This window comes from Hoplias malabaricus, chromosome 3 (assembly GCF_029633855.1).
Source record: "Hoplias malabaricus isolate fHopMal1 chromosome 3, fHopMal1.hap1, whole genome shotgun sequence".
NCBI classification, from domain to species: domain Eukaryota; kingdom Metazoa; phylum Chordata; class Actinopteri; order Characiformes; family Erythrinidae; genus Hoplias; species Hoplias malabaricus.
This window is the reverse complement of record NC_089802.1, coordinates 10,455,304-10,475,263: the sequence shown is the minus strand read 5'-3', so window position 1 is coordinate 10,475,263 and position 19,960 is coordinate 10,455,304. Positions and strand designations below refer to the sequence as shown.

The window sequence follows — 19,960 nt, the reverse complement described above, 5'->3', positions numbered from 1 at the left end:
CTGAAGGGTTCACAGACCTCCCACCGTAATAAGCCTACATGCTAATAAGCAGAGAAAGCTAAAACAGCAACAACAACACCAGGAATTGAGTCGGATAGAGAAGCAGCGAGGGGCATGCTATGTATGGAAATATTTTACGCTTGACTCTGACGGTCAAACAAAACCACTGCCTCACAAAGTCTGAGCATCCCAGAAGTGACTCTCACACAAACAAATCATACCAGTGCTTCCCTTAGGTGGTCCCCTTCAAAACGAAACCAAGTTTGTGAATTTCCATCAAACCCTTTGTTAGTAATCCTCATGTTTGTTTATAAAATGTACAACAAATTAAAAAAACAGCTTAGGCTCTCAGCTTTCCAATGACACATCAATTAAATCTGTAGATCAATCATGCACACCCAAGGAGGGGGGACAAACGCAGCATGCTTTAGCAGAACGCATTCGGTTTTAGCGCCTAACATATGGAATCAGATTTCTGCCAAAATGAATCGCACAAAAAAAAAAACCCTCAAACCTAAAACTTTTAACTTGCCAACAAAATAACCAGCTCTGACGTTTGTGCTCCATGACATTTGCGCGTGAGCTCTGAGTTCTTCGCGTGCTCTCTCAGTTTTGTGCGCGAGTTCTCCAAGGTCTACCCGTGCTTTCTGAGTTTTGTGTGTGAGCTGCATGAGTTATATGCGCATGCACTGAGTTTTGTGCACCCAATCATCGAGTTTTGTGAGCAGTTTTGGCACAAACCTCTCGTGTGGGCGGGTTTCTCAGAGGTGCCTTCCCAATGGCTAATGAGGTTTTGAGCGACAGCTTAGTTTCACTAGCTGCCATTCTCACATTGAGATCATTTAAATACAGAAGGGGTGTGAGGAGGTTGTCTCGTTCTACCGGCAATCAGTGTGAAGCTCCTGCCTCCGAATACAACTGGTATTTAAAGGGGTAGAGTACTGGGTTAGAAATTAGTTTAAAAAAAAAAAAAAATAAATAAATAAATAAATAGCTAAATTGCATTTTGAAAAAAAAAAAAAGATAAATAAATGAAAGCATTTAAAATAAAAACATTTATGTTGACATGCATTTCATTGGTTAATGTTTTGACCTGGTATCAAAATTGGTATCAAGTATCGCAGAATTTTATTGGTATTGGTACAGCCTAATGAATTTCTGGTATCGTGACATCCCTACTGTCGCAGCCCTAGCAATGTCTCTCTCTCCTATCTATTTTGCATAAACCCTCCATTGGAAATAATTTCATTACCATGGCTGTGAGGTGTTTATACAACATTTTACATGTGAAAATCTGTGAAAACCATGACTGAAATTTCCAATGTGCAACTTCAGAGTTACAAATCCACTCTTAGACAAATTCAGACAGCCAGGGTTTCAAAATTCCAGTTTGATTGGAGGGGGTCTTCAAATTCGTAATTGGCAGTGGTGTACATGCAGGATTTGGTAAAGATTTTATAAGCCAATTATTTAGAATATATATAATTCCAATCATTTGAACAGTGTAAGGCCTCTGTTTATGTTTAGGCTTGAGTATGGTTTGAAAATAGTTTTTTGTTGGCATGCTGTGACTTTAATTTTACCAGAAACTCTACTGGAGAGTGGAGTAGTTTAAGATATACGCCGCTACTCACTGAGCAGTATGATGATACACAGTAAGATGGCCACCAGTGCTCCAGTGCTCAGGCCAGCAGAGAGCAGCAGGGCTTCAGTGCTGCAGGTCTGCACGTTCCTGCTCCGGTCACACGCACACACCCTCACGGTCAGAGTGCTGGTGCTGCTCTGGATGGGGTAGTCATTGTCTGAGATCACTACAGGCAGCAGGTATGAACTCATCTCATGCCGTCTGAAGCCTCCCCTGCGTGTCAGTATCCGTGCTGTGTTATCTGGAGAGTAAACAACAGCATCCCCAGCATTAATGGGCATTTTTGTTATCACTGCTGCCTAACAACTGCCTGATCTTTGTCTGGCTCCATCGCAAAGGGATTCATTAGTGATAATATCCTAACGTTTTAGTAATATGGGATCTTATTTGTGATCTGACACCGAGTGGTTTATCATCTTGATAGGATTACTGGGGTCTAAGTGTTAGTTATAACTGCAAACGTGAATGTAATCGTGTATTGTATTGTACAGCATTATTGTATTGTGTGGCTCAGAGCATCTTACTGGGCCTCTGTATAAATACATAAATGTGGTGCTTCTTTTCTGTGCCAAAATATATTTCTAAACCTCATATACGCAGTTTATATGTTGTGTTTATCTGACATTTACCTTCATTGTCATAGATGGTGAAGTTAGGATTGATTGTACTGAGACTGAAGACAAACTTGTGTGCGACGACAGGCTCATCTGTATCCACCGCACTTATGGTCTGAATGAGCTAAGATACAGAAGTTATATTAGAACATTTTCTAAATTTGTCTTCATAATTGAATTAAGAATATGCTTGTGACTGTCTTCACACACATGTTGGACATCTGCTTAACTGTAGAATGAAATACAATAAAAATGATATTCTGGGTTGCTTATTTGACTTATTTGACAAACCAAGAAACCATGATTCCATACCTCGCCAGCTTTGGCATTTTCACAGACAAAGGTCTCATAGTACATGGCGAATTCAGGAGCATTATCATTTACGTCTTGAACTTTGATGAACACAGGGACTCTTGTTTGCAATGAAGTACCTGAATGTGAGAGAAAAAAAAAATTAATTGTATGAATAACCGCAGGCGTGCAAGGATAACACTTTTATACAATGCCTACTAATTTCCCAGTAATTTAATTATGAATATATACATCACACTTTTTTTATGATCGTGTTCTTAGAAGTGAAACCATGGCGATGAGTTTTATGTTCACAGTGCAAGCTGTCATTAAAATTCAGTGTTATTTGAGTGAATCATACAGAAACCCTGCTGTTTTCTATAGGTACAATCATTTTGGTAAATTTGAAAACAATTTATAAATGCATAAACATGACCATGCTCTGAATATGTTATCTAGCATTGCTCTGCTTGACCTATGTGTGTGTGTGAGTGATCTGGGTGAAAGTAGATTCTATATACAGCTAAATATTCTTGCTTCTATCAGCAGTCAAATCAATAAAGACAAAATGGAAGTTCCACGGGTATCCTTAAATATCCATTACACCATGTCTCATAGATGAGGTGGTTGTCTTGGCTTGTGATCAGCTGATTTTCTTCTGTTCAATCTTCTAGCCATTACTCTGATACAGGTATATAATCATTTGGAAGACTCTGCCTCTTAACTTGCCAAGGTTTCATACCGTTGCTGTTGGAACATAACCATAATATAACAAATCCACTGTTGTCATTTTCTGTTTGTTTATTGTACAAAGATTGAAGATACTAGCTGTCATTCCATGTGGATATTTCAGTAAAACCGTTGTTTTGCTTCAGGACAGTTGGTTGTGATATATTGTGACTTTTGTGTTTGATGGAAGTATTCACTTATCTAACGTTCATGTTTCCTGCTTAGATTTTTCAGTGCATCCCTGGTGGTCGTGTTGTTGACAAGAGACTTAAAATGTAAATGCAGTATCTAGAATGGCCCTAGTTAATGTTGTCCATGAACAGGTAATGCAGTGACACACCTGGCAAAGAAGTAATTAAACAACCATTTATTATAATTACTTATGGTCCCCTGAATTAGAGGATCTATGTACAAAAAATAGGCTGCAAAATTGGTGGCATTATAATTTTATGAGCTTTTATACAGTGCTGCATAAAATAATAAATATAAATGTACATTGTACGATATACAGTTACATATATTTAATGTTTAAACACAACTCCACACCAAATTTCATTTATTGTGATGAATTATGCAGTTTAGCATGCAGTATGATCATACTGTGAGTATGTTCAGGACAAAATAGTGTGATTAAAAATGACATTTACTGTCACTATATTGCCCTGTTTCACCTAACATAGACATACATACACTAGAATAAAAGCTGACATTCTGTATTTTATTCTAATAGTATTTGTTTCATTTTCAAAACTGGTATTTTGACGTACAGAAACAGGAGAATGAAAATAGTCAGTTTCCACTCGTACGTTACGGCCAGCTCATTTTCTTTTACATGGAACACAGTAATTAAAAGCAACCCAGGATGTGCTTGATAGTTATTTGCAGACATTTCATGGTTTTAAAGATTCTTCTGAATGAATATATCCACATGTGCAACAGAAGACTTCCTGGTTTGGGCGAAGTTATCATTTAATGGTTGAGAAAAGTTACTGTTACAGGCTTTGAAGTTACCACTGGTCATGTGTTTGTTTAGAAGCATATATAGGTTCTCTCACCGCAAGCTAGTTGTTCATCCTTGACACGAAATTGAGAATGCCGAAACCCAGGGGAAATATTTCTCTACATTGGTGAATGTGAACTTTATTGAAAACAAGACAAAGCAAAACAGTGCTTGTGTTCTCCAATAAATACTGCTTTAGCAGACCGTAGAATTTCTGTTGCACTGCCTTTTGTTCACATTTAATAATTGGCTTGAATTTTTCTCTCGTCTGAAGCAAACATGAAAGCACTTTCCTGTTAATTGCATAATGTTCTCTCCTGCCATTGTGGTTGAAGGGAAAGAAACAAACTGTGCTCACTGATTTCGGTGGCCAGAACTGAGATGTTGTGCCATTTGGATGTCTCTCTGTCCAGGGCTTGCCGTGTGCTGATGGTGCCGTTGTTGGCGTTGATATTAAACAGCCTCTCCAAGTCGGTATGTCGATCGATGGTGTATCTGCACAGAAGAATGGTCGTAATGAATGTGAGGCAGAAGGAAAGTGATTATAGTCAGGCACAGAGGGAAGGCACACAGTTTTAGCTTTAGGTTTTAGTGCACATCACCATTTGCAAGCAGAGTTCATCCTACAGTCATCATTAATGATCCGGAACAGCGCCTGCGTTTGGGATGCAGCCAAATAAACACTCAGACTCTAGTTTAATATTCATAAATGTTGGAGTGTATATGGTTTGACTTGCTAATTGGGAGCTAATGTGGTGGTGGTCAAACTTGGTGGTGGTGAAAATTGATAGTAGTTCAGAGACTAAGGATGTTCCCTCTTTCCAAACGCATACATTCTTCACTGATTCTTTTTCCCCCCACATATATTTCTGTTTTTGCTTGCATGTAATAGTTAGCTGGGATTAGATGTAAATCTTTTCACCTGGGAGTGACGGCGTTTTAATAATCAATTACGTTCCGCTATGTATAAGGTGGCATTTTGATATGTCTCATTTGAAGGAGCTGGAGTGCTGATCACTCTGACTATCCCATTCCGTTTGATGTCAGGAAGGAAGCAAAGGAAATCCTTCATATTAGACCCATTTATCAATGTCAACTTATATATTCTGCTGACATTTAAATATGCAACAGGGTACGACGTGCATTACAGAACCAGAGCGACAGCTCTCCACATTTCAGATAATCGCTCATTGTGTGTGTGTCTCTGTGTGTATGTGTGTGTGGAGGCAACAGAAAACAATGCAGGCTCTTTCACGTCAAGTTTGTGACTTATAGAAGTTGGAAGGAATTCAAAAGAGTGGGGGATGGTGGGATAAACACTGTCTGTATTCATCCTGCTCAGCTTCCACAGGGAAATCACCAGCAGAGACCCCATGAATAATTTGATTTTCCTTCCCCCTTAACAAACAAATACAACATAACTGCGTGCACATATACTCACATACACACACTTGCATGTCATAAGGTTTACTGGCATTCTGTATTTATGTTGTCTTATTTTCAGCATGTTTATATTTTGGTGAACTTGCATTCTTGACTGTGGCTGTCAGTACACAATTATTTATTCCAAACTCTTCCTCAGCATGGTCTGCCTTTGTTCTACTCCAGTAGTTTAGTTTATCAGAGACACCAGGGCCGATATCAACTGGAATGGTATAAACAAATCATCTTGGAAATGGGAAATACTATAAAAATATTAAAATAATTTTTAAAAGTTTCTTAATCTTGGCTCAATATTTTTTTTCTTTTCCCATGATGTGGAAGTACTTGATTCTAAATAGGTTCTTTACACTTGCATATCTCATCGTTAAACAAAAAAAAAAAAAAACATGTTTCCATCAACTGCTCCTTAATTTGTTTCTTTGGGAACAAAAAAAAAAACAATCCTCTAAATTACCTTTTTTAATTTAAAAAATGCATAACACTAAATCCTAAAACTAAATTTCCCAAAAGGGAGTACATAAAATACAAAAAGGGAAAACATAATCATGACATTGGACTTAAACACTGAATAGAAAGCTTTTTAACAGATGTTTTCTTACCTGAATGTCTCATTAGGATGTGTTTTTTCAAGAACTAACAATCTAACAATTTCAAATTTTCAGAAGGACAACAAATAACTGTGCAAGCATTTACTTATTTTGTAAACAACCGTAAAATACCAAGGTTCTGACATTGTGCAAAATATATATGGGATATTTATATTTTATATTCAAACCACCTCCACATGCCTGAAGTCACTCTTCTTTTGGAGCAAATTCTTTGAACGCAGAGCAAATTTCCACCGTACATGTTGCTGTGCTTAAATGACTCTCATAAGGAATGTATCCCATGTTACATGTAACTGCATGACATCATTAAATAAACAAGTCAGAATTTCATAATTATCATGATATTTACCTTTTTTATCATTTGAAAACCTTTTGTGATATTATTGCACACAATACGATAAGGCACAGCCCTAGTACCAGTACATTCATACTCATTCACATGTTGAATTTTTGAGTGTTCATGGCAGTATATGGCAAAAGGAGTATTTATTTATTTAGTATGTATTTATAAAATATTTATTTGAGCAAAGAAAATTTTAACTGACATTGTATATTATAATATAATGATATGATATGCCAAAATATAATATCCTCCTCATGTATCTCTTTGTGCACCTTGAGTGTCAATAATGTCTTGCCTTATAACAAAACGTCTGTTAAATCATTTAGTGCAGATGTCATCCTCACGTTCTCAGATCAAACGGGCCAAACACATTGCAGTGAGATGAATTACATTACTACTTTTTATAAGGAACTATGAATTTCTGTAAAATATGTTAACTACATTTTTGAATGACTGAATGATTTTAAGTTTTAGATTTTAAAAAAAGTTTCTATCTGTCACTCACTTGACCAGGTGATTGGTGATGTCGGGGTCCCGGGCCGACACTGTGCCAATAGAGCTGCCAGGAGGAGCATTCTCATCCACTTCGAAGATATAATGACTCCGCTCAAAGACCGGTGATTCGTCCACGTCTTTGACTGTAATCCTGACCGTGGCCGTGTCACTGAATGGACCCAAGTGACTGAACTGTGGGTCCACATGTGTGTTCGTCACCTGTACACGCAGTGAGTATATGCTCTTGCTTTCAAAGTCCAAAGGCTGGAGAGAGGAAAGAGTTAAAGGAGAACTAGTGAGTTGTCTGAATAGGTCCCATTTCCTGTTGGATGAAAAAGAAGCCTTACTTCTTAAGGTCTTTTCAGCTTTTGGCCAGAATAGTGAGTTTGACTGTGGATTAATGATATCCCTTAACTGCTGTTGGGCTTGAACTTTTCCTAATTCTAAAGCTGAGCCAATGTGTGATACTCTTGTTGAATGGTGCTTATCACTACCCCCTTTCTTCTGTGTTAAGTATCTTTCTTGTTAATGCACAAATGACTGGATTTAATACATTCCTTTAATTACGTGCAGATTAGAGATTGAAGTTTTTTTTTAATCTTTTTTTTCTATTCTGTACTTCAGTATCTATCTCTGATTCTTATTTTAGCAATACGATTTGAATAATTGCTAGAGCTTCTTCAAAGCCTGACCCTACAGGGAGAGAGAAAGAGGAAGAGGGGGAAAGCCATAGGCAGATATCACCCAAGCAAATAGATCCCTATACTATACAAAAGGGAATAAGGGAGACCTTGGCAATGAATAGAATTAAGCACCTTTTGAAGAGCTAATAGGACAAGATGGCTTCAATTTAAGGGATTACTTTCCCCGCACCCTCAGCTCAAGAAGCGTGCGCATGCACATGCATATGTGAATCTATATGTGTGCAGGGCTTCCAAAGCTGGAGTGAGGAGGATGGAAGCTTGTTTATATAGTTGTGTGCAAAAATATGAGCACCCATTATCATGTGACATGTTTGGTTAGAAAGACCCATCATCTACAGAGAATACACTTCTCCGTTTTTTTTTTTAAATAACGCACAGTTATGGTTTCTTAACTATATAGATTCATAACCATTATAGATTCTGAAAAATGTCCCCATATACACTAATCAGCCTTAACATTAAAGTAACCTCCTTGTTTCTACACTCTGTCCATTTGTCCAACTTTCCTTACAATGTATGTGCATGGTGAACAGTTCACAAAAGCAGTAAGCGGGAATGATTAGGGCGTCCAAATATATAGTATCCGTCAAGCAGTACGCAAAAGGTCCCTGAATTATGACATTTTGAAGTATGCAACTCCAGTACACTGTTCTATCCCATGATTCCACTGGAGCTGCAGAGCTAAGGAAGAAAATGGCAGAATGTGGAGAGCCAGCTTTTAACAAGTGTAAGTAGAACAGTAAAAATACAAAAAAATGTATGATTATGGACAACATTAAGTATGGTTATGAGTAACTCCCAGTAGTGTTGTCAAGATACCCAACACTTTCAACTTCAAGATACTTTCAACACAATACCTGCTGAAATATCTCAAAACAGATACTGAAACAATACCATGGCAAAACCCTAAAACATCAGGGAAATAATGTACTTTCTCTACAAGCTGAGGGCAGTGGGCAAAATCGCTAGTATGTCCTTGTTAAGTGTGACATCACACGTGATGTTTCGCCATTGCTGGGTCCAATCATGCCTTTGGTCCCGTGTCATACATTCATAAGTGTTTACTCTTTGAATAAAGCTGAATGCCTCAATCAATTATGTGATCTCAGTTCAGGCAGTCAGAAAAATCAATTAATTCAACATAAAAGGAAGCAAATGTGTCTTTGGCAGCACTTTTTACACATTCTTAGCTCATTCTGATCAGTGTGAGCTGCAGCACGGACCGACTGTGCGGCTCCATCTCTGGAGCAGACGAGCTGCGTCGAGGGAGTTGTGTCTCCTGGAGCTCAGTCTCTGGGAGCAGAGAAGCCGTGAAGAGAGAGCTGTCTCTCCCGCCCACGGTCAGTCCCAGTGTTCTAACGAGTTGTGCTACTGGCGATTCTCTTCTATAAAAAGTAGGTTTGTACAGAAAGTCACTGGTGCTAGTCCGTTATTTTGTTTTTTAAATAACTTGCTAGAAGATCTGATAAGTCATTAAGGGAGGGATAGGAAGCAAAGCACTGTGGGTGCACACTGCCCCTTGTGGCACTCATTGGACATGCCACTCTTATTTTAAAACACTCCTTCTTAAAGTACCGGTGCTAATTATATAGTGCATTGTAACGTTTTTAGTGACTAGGTATTGAAATACTTTTCTAGTATCGGTATACCATGCATAAATAATCCCTGCACTGTGGATGTCCTGTGGGAGTTCACAAAGTGTGCAGAGCACCAAATGTACTTGCCTATAATTGTAGAACCACAAAGTGCACATATAAGGTCCGTAGAGCTGATAGTAGACATTGAGTGTAGAAAAAGAAGGTCATTTTAATGCTTTTTATGTATCTTTTATGTCAGATATATTACATTTAAGTAAATAAGCAGAAACATTATCATATTTCAGATCCTGCACGTTATCAGACCCAGTGTGTCCGAGCTTGTTCATGTTCCTCTAAGTACAGGGTACAGGGTAGTTATTTAAAGCATGTTTGAAACATGAGCCATTCACCTTCTTGACTATGATCACCCCCTCCTGAGTGGTTGCGTTTGTGATGGCGCTAAACATGTCCTGGCCATCACCGTCCAAAATGCTGTACCACATCTCTGCATTCACACCGGCGTCAGCATCGTTAGCCTTGATCCGCCCAACAGAAGATCCCACTTCAGCTGACTCGAGTGTGCTGAGGTGGTAGGCACCTCAAGGAGGAACAAGGGAAGGGTGGGGGGAGGGGGAGAGGAAAGAGTGAATAAATTGAGTAAACAGCCAGGTGTTTGAGTGAACTCTTTGTTCTTTACTCCAGTGCTTCAGAGTGTATTTGTCTATTTGTTTACCCTCGTCTCGGGGGAGAGGCAAAGCTGCCTTTCTTTGGTTATTGTTTAATAGAATCTCAGCTCCAATGAACCACTGGAGTTTTTCATATATTTTCCCTCTCTTTTTTTCCCCTTTCCCAAGCTTGTGTGTTTCTGATGTTGCTTCATGTATTGGATTTGAGAGTGTAGCGAAAAGAGGGATTATCAAACTAAAAGAAGCTCCAACTGTGCTCTCTCTCCCCCTCTCTCGCTCTCTCATGCTCTAACACACATGCTCACTCTCTCATTCTCTTGTAAGTATTTCTCTTTCTTCATAATGTGTCTTCTGGGCCAGTATGGAAATATGCCCTGAGCAGTTTTTTGTACTACATCGTTCCTCTTAGCCATCGGGATTGAGGGATGTTTGCATAAAGAGTTAAAAGTTCACAGGGATTACAAAGATAACCTCATGGATACTTGGCATCAGGACTCAATGAAACTAAGTGAGGCTTCATTCAAATGGAAATGTGCATTTGATTTTTTCCTCCCTACACTATCCCATAACATCTCTAGAATGCAAATAGAGGCACTTACTATGAGGGAAGCGTGGAGGGCTGTTATTGACATCCAGCAGTGTGATATTGACTGTGGCGGTCCCTGAGAGACCTCCCATCTGTCCTGCCATGTCCTTAGCCTGGATCACCACCTGGTAGTGCTCTCTGTTTTCTCGAATCATATTGGGTAGAGCTGTCCTTATCACACCTGAGAGCAAACCAACCCACACAAGCTGGTCATATTAGAGTGATGAATTTCATGCTTTTTTTATTTTATTTGTGGTACTAAGTGTGATTGGCTCTGAAGAGATGAAATGTATATTCAAAAGAGATTGGGAGGGTTTGCATAAGTGTGAAAAACCACTTTGAATGGGTAAATAAGACCTACACAAAATATAATGTCATGTCATTTAAAGATTTCACTTGGAAAAATATGTGGAATAACTTTTAATATTATTATTATTATTTTAAAGGGAATTCAAATCCTGTTTCAGAGATCCAAAGTGTTTGATGTGAAATGCTTCATTGTTAAGTAGTGGTGATAGAAACTAGACATCTGAATAATTTAATGCCTCTAAAATATACCGTGTAGAATACTTAACTCATCAGTGCATTTATGGCAAAATAATGCTGATAATTACAATTATTTAATTATTCAATCATGATCCACATTGCATCATTCAAACATATTTGTAGATTCACTGGATGCTTTGAATATATTTAACGTATTCACATTTGAGTTGCAGACATTGGGACCTGTGCTTCCTGTCACTAACCATTTCAAGATACAGAAGATCCTCTACAATTCACTCTTTCATATTGAATCACTCTGAGAGACTTTATTTACATTGGGATGATGAAGTATGCAGAAGTTCAGAAACATCGGCGGAATATTTCTTTAGAGGAGGCTGTTCTAAACACTAGCTGCACAGCATCGATTTTAGTCTGGCGTAATCATTTCACATTGATTTAGACAAAAAGCTCATTCATTCAGACAGAAACCTTATTTAATAAAGCAGACCATCAGTCAGATATTTTAGCTTCATCAGAAGCAAATTGAAATCACTCAAGTAACTGGACTGTCAGGCTCGATGCACTGAATTTTGCCCGTGTGATTTAGCGTGCCCTTTAGTTTCCTAACTGACACTGTGTATATTTTTTCTATTATACGGAGTGTGTGAGTATACATCTCGTTCAGGAAAGTATAGACCAGTAACCTTGCCCTTGTAGATTCAAAGAGCAACATTCTACATTTCTGGAAACTGAATGAGATAAAGAAAAAAAGCCTGCCGTGTGGGCCGCTCAGGCTGGTCCAGAGGAGTCAGCTTGTAGCTGCAGCACACCACTTTCAAAACAGTGCCCCAGAAAGACACAAATTGTTCACTTAGGCAGAAAGTGCTCAAAGTACACCGACTACCTGACATCAGCACAAGCCGAACGGAGGGAGGCAAAAGCTGTGCAGCCAAAGCTTCCAAATGTGTCAGTGCACAAAGCAACAAAAACAGCGCATACTATACTGGAGAAGTACAAATAGTATCATGTAAAATGTATCACTGAGTAAACAGATAAATGTATGAATTCAGCTGCAGTCAACATACTTTCATGCTCTAATGTACGTACCTGTTTCTGGCTCCACAGAGAAGTACGGCTGTCCCTGTAGTATACTGTACACAAGCTTAGCGCTGTTTCCATAAGATTCATCATCAGCATCTGTAGCTGTTACTCTCATCACAAATGAACCTGGGTAAGAAGAGAGGAACAATAATGAGTTCAGAATAACTACTGAATGAGAAGAAATAAGATTGAGAGAAGGAAATAGAAGCAAATGAAATATACGGTCCTTGCAAAAAAAGAAAAAAAATAACACTTTGTGTGTGACATGAAAATGTTTGATGTCCTGTATTTAAAATAAAGCACTGCATTTCTTTTTTTTAATTAGCGTATATTTATCCGTTTTCTATTTTGATAAGAAAAGCAATCACTGGAATATGGTAATAAAATGGTAATGGCTGATGTTGTTCTTCTTGCAAGCGCTCAATTAATTCCAATGTAGAGACACACTAGACCTGTAGACGTATGAGCATGAGAGTTCTTGCTGGTAGAAATGTAAATTATTGGCTGATCAAATTACTCATTACATGTAGTAGTATACTTGTTTTGATCTCTTAACGAGTGATTCAGAGAACGCAGTGACATTTAGAGGACAAATGTACACAGGACAAAAACCTATATTGCTACATTGGAATTGAAATGTCTGTGCTATTTCCCATAGGGAATTATATTCTGATTCAAAATGTCTGATATGAGCATTTACTTAAGGTCTTCAGAGACATACTCAGTGGTATGATGAAGTCAAACTTGGGTGTGAAAAATCACAAGAAAATATGGGGTGGGTAGCGATGCCTGTGAAGCATTAGGGGGCAGCACTATGTTTTCGTTAAAGTAATATCTGGAATATAAAATGATAGGCTCAGTATTATAGTAAACGTTCACTATTAAAAAGTTCTAACATTATTTGTCTCTCATTACTATTCCATATTATAATTATGTTTATTTTGGGATATTATTGGATGGTAAATATATCTTAAAGTTTAGAATATAGGAATTGCGCAGGAGGGTTACACAACAACTAATGCCACTGCCTCACTGTTCCAGTCATTGTATTGTATCAGTGTCTGAGGAGTCGGTGTTCCCTGCTGTGTCTGCATGGGTTTCCTCCCACAATGTGAGTACACTTGTTGGTAGGTTGATTGGCTAATCAAATCTGTCCACAGGTGTGATTGACTGACTGTGTAATGCCCTGTGATGGACAGGTGCCCTGTCTGGGGTTTGTGCGGTGATTCTGTGTGGGCTCTGTCTGGACTCACTGTGACATTGCTCAGGATTAACAGGATAAAGTAGCCCACATTTTTTAACCTGTAAAAAATGTCACAGCTGTCAGCACCTTAGTTTGTACACATTGTTTTTTTTTTTTATAATTAATTTTACAATCAATATATATGTGTGTGTGTGTGTGTTTTGTCCTTGATTTTAGGATTTATGACTGATAATTGACCATCAGAAGTCTGAAGAAAAACAACAACTTTCTTTCTTCAGTAAGAAAACTATCCCTAAAAATACAACCAAAAAAATAATGTTGGATATTAGATAATGTAAATATTTTTCATGGTTTTCGTTTTGTCATGGAATGTTCACCCAATGTAAACGACAGCTGGTGTTTTCAAATGGTATGACAACAAATATAAATAAGAAAGAAAGACCAAAGCCGCCATGGCCTCCACCATGTTGGTGCGAACACATCTTGGTGGTGTTAATCCAGCATATGTGCACACCCTTTGAGTTGTAATTAAAACATGTAAATGTGTGTGCACCCCCCAGTGTGAACAGTGATGAAGGCGAGCTGTTGCTAGATCACTCGCTCTTTTATCCCTGTTCGGCTTATCTCGTGGTGCTTCGTATCTAAATCGTAATCTCATAATTACTCCGACGTTGCTATGAGATGGACATTTCTTTGATAGTCATGTTTTTCCTCTGTCTGCTGCTACTGGGTCATTCCCATCCTTTTTCATGCTCTGCTGACATCCTGTTCTGCTGGAGATAGTCTAACTCAAGTAACATGGTCTGATCTGCTCAAAGAAACATAATAATTAGCCTAATTAAACCAAAAGTAGGCTATTTCAAATTATTGTAGCATGACATTTTTAGGCTTTCATTTTCCATTCAACAATTGCTTTAGAAGACTGTAGTATCTAGACATTACAATTAGAGGGAAGTTCCATTTTTATTAATAGAAATTCAAAAGAAAATATGTCAGAAAATGATGAAATAATAAATATAAAAAAATCATATTGTGAATAGACAGCCGACCTGATGTGAAGACCAAAAAAAAAAGGCTCTCATTATGATTTTGCCACTCCAGTGGTATTTGTCGCAGTCACGCACTGCTTGTTTCAGCTTAAATGGCTCTCTTCTTTCCTGTACTGCAACTTTGATCCTATACTATTAATAAAAATGTACTGAACTGTGTCTGGATTGTACCCTCACATGATTTCAGTGGTAATATAAAGGGTGTCTTCAGTGCCGTCGGATAGGGAACATAAATGTACCACATTTTGTTACTCTAGGCTTTAATAATTTTTTTCCTGTGTTTTTAACATTGTTAACATGTTGTAACTAAGAACATACTCTAACCCCTGTAGAGGACAGTGGCATTGTTCGCTATACCACCCAAGCCTTTTTGTACTTTTTGTGCGGGAACAGTTTATATATTTTGAACTTTGACAAACAGATAATGTTTGTTTTCTGTTATTTTTTTTTCTTGTGGCTGTGTACTTTGGGGAATGGACTTTAAAGGTGACCCGGCCCTCTACCGTCTCGCTTCTGAAGGTGGGCCTTTTGCACATGCTGTCTCTGGGCCACCTATCCACACTGTCCTTGGCATCCCGGACCTCTGTTGAGTGGCGTTCACTTTCTGACCAGCTCAGAGAATACTAATGAACGTGGAAACATCTGTCGCAGTCCAATGGCACTGGGCTAACATGGAGCGAGCGCGGGCTCACTCTTCACGGATGGCCAGGCCTGATTAACTGAGAGCACGTTCACGACACATGGCCGGTTTGTTCAGTTTAAATGCGAGTGCCCCTCATGACCCCCCTCCACTCCACACATGCTGTTTGAATCCTTGCAGCATCGAGCGGGACGAGAAGGAGAGGAGAAGTAGAAGAAGAAGAAGAAGAAGGAGGGGAAAAAAACGAGGCAGCGAATGAATGCAGTGTCCCATTTAGAGTCAGAGTGCTGTGGATGATGTAACTCTGAACCCCGCAGAGAAATACACAAATGAAAGGGAGCGCAGGGGCTTGGGGGAGAGAGAGAGGGAGACACACACACACACACACACACACACACACACACACACACAGACAGACAGACATGCAGGGTTTCAAGTGCCACAGCCTCAGGGAGCCACAGAGAGGTCCATTAAGACTGCTGCTTTTACCTCTGCCTACTGTATATGTATATATATATAAAATGTATGTGACTTCCTGTTTTGCAGGAAATCCACCAAATGAAAGTCAGAAGAAAGTGCAAAATGGAACAATCTTAAAGAGCCCATTTCCAACTTGTTCTTGCATGTAATGTTCACCCCAGTGAAATCCACTAGGGATGTTTTTTTTTCAGTTAAAGATTCAAAAACGGCCAGATTTTGAACTTGGATCAAATTCCAAACTGTTTTATATCCTTAGAATCAAACACTCAGCTCTTAGTATTGGATTAGCAAAGACACACAATGATAACTGCATCAGATCTGGAGCTGAGTATTTTTGATTAAGATTGGCACCAGACAAATGTTTCATTATTTCAACTCAATATTTGATGATGTATACCACTTTTTGTAAAGTTAGGTGATGGTTGGCTGCTGCTCTAAAAGATCTGTAATTTATTCATTTTTGTGTATTCCTAAATATGTTATATTTTTCTGTAATCCTAAATTGGATTTATTTCAAATATCTTTATTCATTTAATATGAATCATACATTATCTGCATTGGCCTATATGTACTTATAATAATTTAATAAAAAATGTATTGGGACTGGCACATACCTCAAATATATAGGAATCTCTACTCCTTTTATAAAGTAAAGGTAATTTTTTATTTATTTATTTATTTATTTTTTAATGATATACACTTGGATTTTCATTAACATGAGCATGAACACCACTATTCTAAGAACCAGTAGCTATTAAACAACGCTGGAGCTTAAGATCAGTTAAGTAGCACAGCTGCATAACAGGCTCAAATATAAAAAACAAACACTATTCCATTATTTATATGTATTTTAATTAACTTTAACAATAATGTGATTAGCATATCAATTCTAACACCCTGCAATGTACAGAGTTCCTGTGTGAGCTTACTTGGGGTCTTCCAGTTAAAGAGTTGAGGAGTGGTAAACAGAAAATGTATGTACTGCTACACTTTGTGTGACACTCATTTAACTTTTGATTAATTTTTCTAGGGTGTTGATTCATTTGCTGGTCATGATCATTAAGATCAATAATGATTATGATATCATTGCCCAGAATCTCTAATCAAAACAGCCTGCCATGCTTTATCTCATCAGCAAATGAGTTTTGATTCATTTGCGATAAAGCTGCAGGTTAATTTGGGGCTTCATAACGAGTAATGGATTTCCGTTTGCTTTGTTGCATTCATCTACTTTGATGGAGTCTGTTTGTCTTAATAGGTGTAAAAATCATTTATGATAACGGGATTAATTAAAACTGGGTGAAGTAAAATTTTTATCCCTTAAGGCAAATTATCTGAGGTTGAATGTTCGTCATAGTTTAAATGACAGCAATTAAAGTGGCCTGGAAAGAAATTTATTTGGTGTGTGCTTATTAACTGCGGTGCTCTCAGCCCTGCAGTGTGTCGTGTTTTGCTCTGAATGTGCCAGTGGTGGCGACATGACTGGTTCCTCCAGAGCCACACATGCCGTTGTTCTGTTAGGAAAGCAATCTTTTAGGGGGTCAAAAAGGCACCTCCCAACAGGATTATGGAGATGTTTTATTTACAAACCAGTCCTTAGTAGACACTGTTTTATTTTACATGGTATGAGGTCTGTTTATAGAGGCACTCTTCTTCAAGAGCGAAATCCAATAACCGGAGGGGATAGTTGATGTGTAAATTCAGTGGAGCTGTTGATGAATTTCTTCTTGTTGAATAAGAAGTACTTCAGTTTAAGTGCATCTCAGACAAACAGCAAAGCTCATTTCAGCGCACTCAGGAATCACCATCTGCTTTTGCACATGCAAAATAACAAACATTAATGTTTGACTGAATGAAGTTTCTCAGCTGTGCAAAAGTTGTCAGATGACGTGTTTCATTTTCGGAGTGAACATAAATGCACGTTCAGTACCCGTTCTGAACATTGTAATGCACAAGGGCTGTTTATTTATTTGTTATATTTGTTTTATTTTAAAAGTGTGGAATGCATTTTAACTGTATTACAACTTACTGTGCCCTATTTTATATTTGATTTGTTTCCTGTAGATGATGTTAACCCTCTTTAAATAAGGCACATGCACTTCAGAATACGCAAAACCACTGAAGCTAAGTAGGTCTGGAAATGGCCAGTACTTAAATAGGAAACATCATAGTAAAGCTTGGTGGGTTCTGGAGGTGGTGTTGGTGGAGCCAATAGGGGGCACTCTCGCTGTGTTGTGTGTGGATCCCAATGACTGAGTGCAGTGTCGAAGACACTACTAAATAAATGATGCTGTCCTTCAAATGAGATTTAAAAACCAGGTAGAGTAGGTGTCTTACCATATTGTTCGGCTAAATCTGCCACAGTGGCCACTTCTAGCCTCTTAATTAGCCCCGTCTTCAATTATTTGTCTCAGACTTTGTCTCTTGTCTCCCCTCTACTTAATAGCTTATGTGTGATCTGCATACTGACTGCTGTGACATCACCCAGGTGAATGCTCATTTGTGGTGATGGAGGTGACTCCTTGATGTCCCGAAAATATAAAGTACTTGGGTTATCTGGATCAATTCTACAGAAAAGTAGATGTCAGTTGACCAGGGCTCTTTAAACACTTACATATGTCAATAGGTCAAAGTTTGCACAGCGGTAGAACTAAAGGGACCCTGCCAGCAAACTCACCAGTGTTGGACATCTCTGGCACACTGGCTACGTAGGTGTCCTTACTGAACTTTGGCTCATTGTCATTGATGTCATGGATTTTGATGATGAAGTCGGAGGCCCTCTCCAGGACCTGTCCAGAGGTTTTGTTGATTGCTTTCGCGCTCAGCGTGTAGGAGGCTTTCTCTTCTCGGTCCAGTCTTCTGGTGGCATGGATGTCACCTGATTTCTCATCAATCTCAAAAACTGTTCCGGCTCCATCTCCTGTGAGGACATACTTAATAGAGCCGTCTTCACTGTCCATGTCAGAGTGTAGCTGGAATAGAAGATATTACACACAGATGGTTAATTTAAGATCTACACCATGCGCTCTTTTATGCAGTTTACAAAAAGACATCTACCACTGTTTACTGTTGTAGTCTGAATAAATTAAGGTACACTAAGCCAACAATTTGTAGACATGGGTCTCCAGTTTTTCCCTCTGAAATTCTTATTTTTTATAAGTGCTTGTTTGCTCTTTGTAGTAATGTTTTCCACTTTTCTGGGAAGGCTTTACTCTACATATTGAAACACAGTGGTGAGAATGTGATTGCATTTAGCCACATAAACACAGGTCAGGTCAGGTACACCAGGTCACCCCAGTGGAATTGGATGGAGTGTCATCACCCCACAGAATGCAGGTCAACTGCTCCACAACTCAACTGCTCTTCAACTGTGGAATATCTGTTGGCATGTGTCAGTCTTAAGCAACACAAATAAGTCTACAAGCATTTGGATGGATGGTTTTCTTTCGTTCATAAAAAAATAGTTGTGAAGGTTATAGTCTCTATATGAAACACTAAAACATTTCAATACCTTCATTTCCTTTTTTGGCAAAGTATTCTTTCAACAGCTGATTATAGTGATTATCTTGTCTGATCAAAAAACATTTAGCACATGGTCTAAGTGAACACAAGTTAACTCACAACATTATAGAAGAAACATGCCAGGCATGATGTTTCCTTACAGTACTGTTATGGAGATTTTCCACTGCATGGAACCTACATGACTCGGCTCGGCTTGGCTCTTTTGCTTTTCCACTGGCCAGATCTGGTCCCTGCAAGAGGGTACCTTTTTCTTTTCCCTCCCTGCTTGTGCCTGGTGTGAATCAAGCTGAGTAAGTACTAAATCATGATGTGTTAACCCTGCAGAGCACTGATTGTTCAGAGAGACCAGTCAGTCAATACGAAGTACAGAGCTCAATCACAAACTCGCCTCTGGTAGAATCTCTGAAGTTACAGCAATGGTCATATTTGTTTTTATTCCACTCACAACGGCACCATACCCCGAAGTGTGTTGAAGAGTTCAAATGCTCCTTGTGTCTGTGGCCCATGAAAGTCTCAAGTAAAATCCAAAAATGCAACAAGAAAATCTGTGAGAACTGGACCATGGAGCCGTGTTCAGTCCAAGAAACAACACGTAAACACACAACGAGATAACATCACCTAACTATAACACCGGCATTGTGGTTTTCAAATCCCGTGGTTTCTGTTAGAGATGGGCTTTCGCTGAGGAGCTGTGCTAGTGGAAAAACGACCAGCTAAAAACAAGTCAAGCCAAGTTGAGTCGAGTCCATCCCAGTTG

General features: G+C 38.7%; 1 protein-coding gene across 1 annotated transcript in view; it reads right to left on the bottom strand.

The window, feature by feature from the left end:
* The window catches only part of LOC136691291 (cadherin-10), a 53,673-nt gene that overhangs the window by 6,021 nt on the left and 27,692 nt on the right, over positions 1 to 19,960 (bottom strand). Inside the window, exons 3-11 of the mRNA XM_066663782.1 lie at positions 18,359 to 18,653; positions 12,315 to 12,434; positions 10,735 to 10,902; positions 9,860 to 10,047; positions 7,179 to 7,432; positions 4,638 to 4,774; positions 2,572 to 2,690; positions 2,275 to 2,383; positions 1,635 to 1,886 (exon numbers count right to left, since the gene is read on the bottom strand). Coding sequence (XP_066519879.1) covers positions 1,635 to 1,886; positions 2,275 to 2,383; positions 2,572 to 2,690; positions 4,638 to 4,774; positions 7,179 to 7,432; positions 9,860 to 10,047; positions 10,735 to 10,902; positions 12,315 to 12,434; positions 18,359 to 18,653 — 1,642 coding nt within the window. The remainder of the gene's footprint in view (positions 1 to 1,634; positions 1,887 to 2,274; positions 2,384 to 2,571; positions 2,691 to 4,637; positions 4,775 to 7,178; positions 7,433 to 9,859; positions 10,048 to 10,734; positions 10,903 to 12,314; positions 12,435 to 18,358; positions 18,654 to 19,960) is intronic.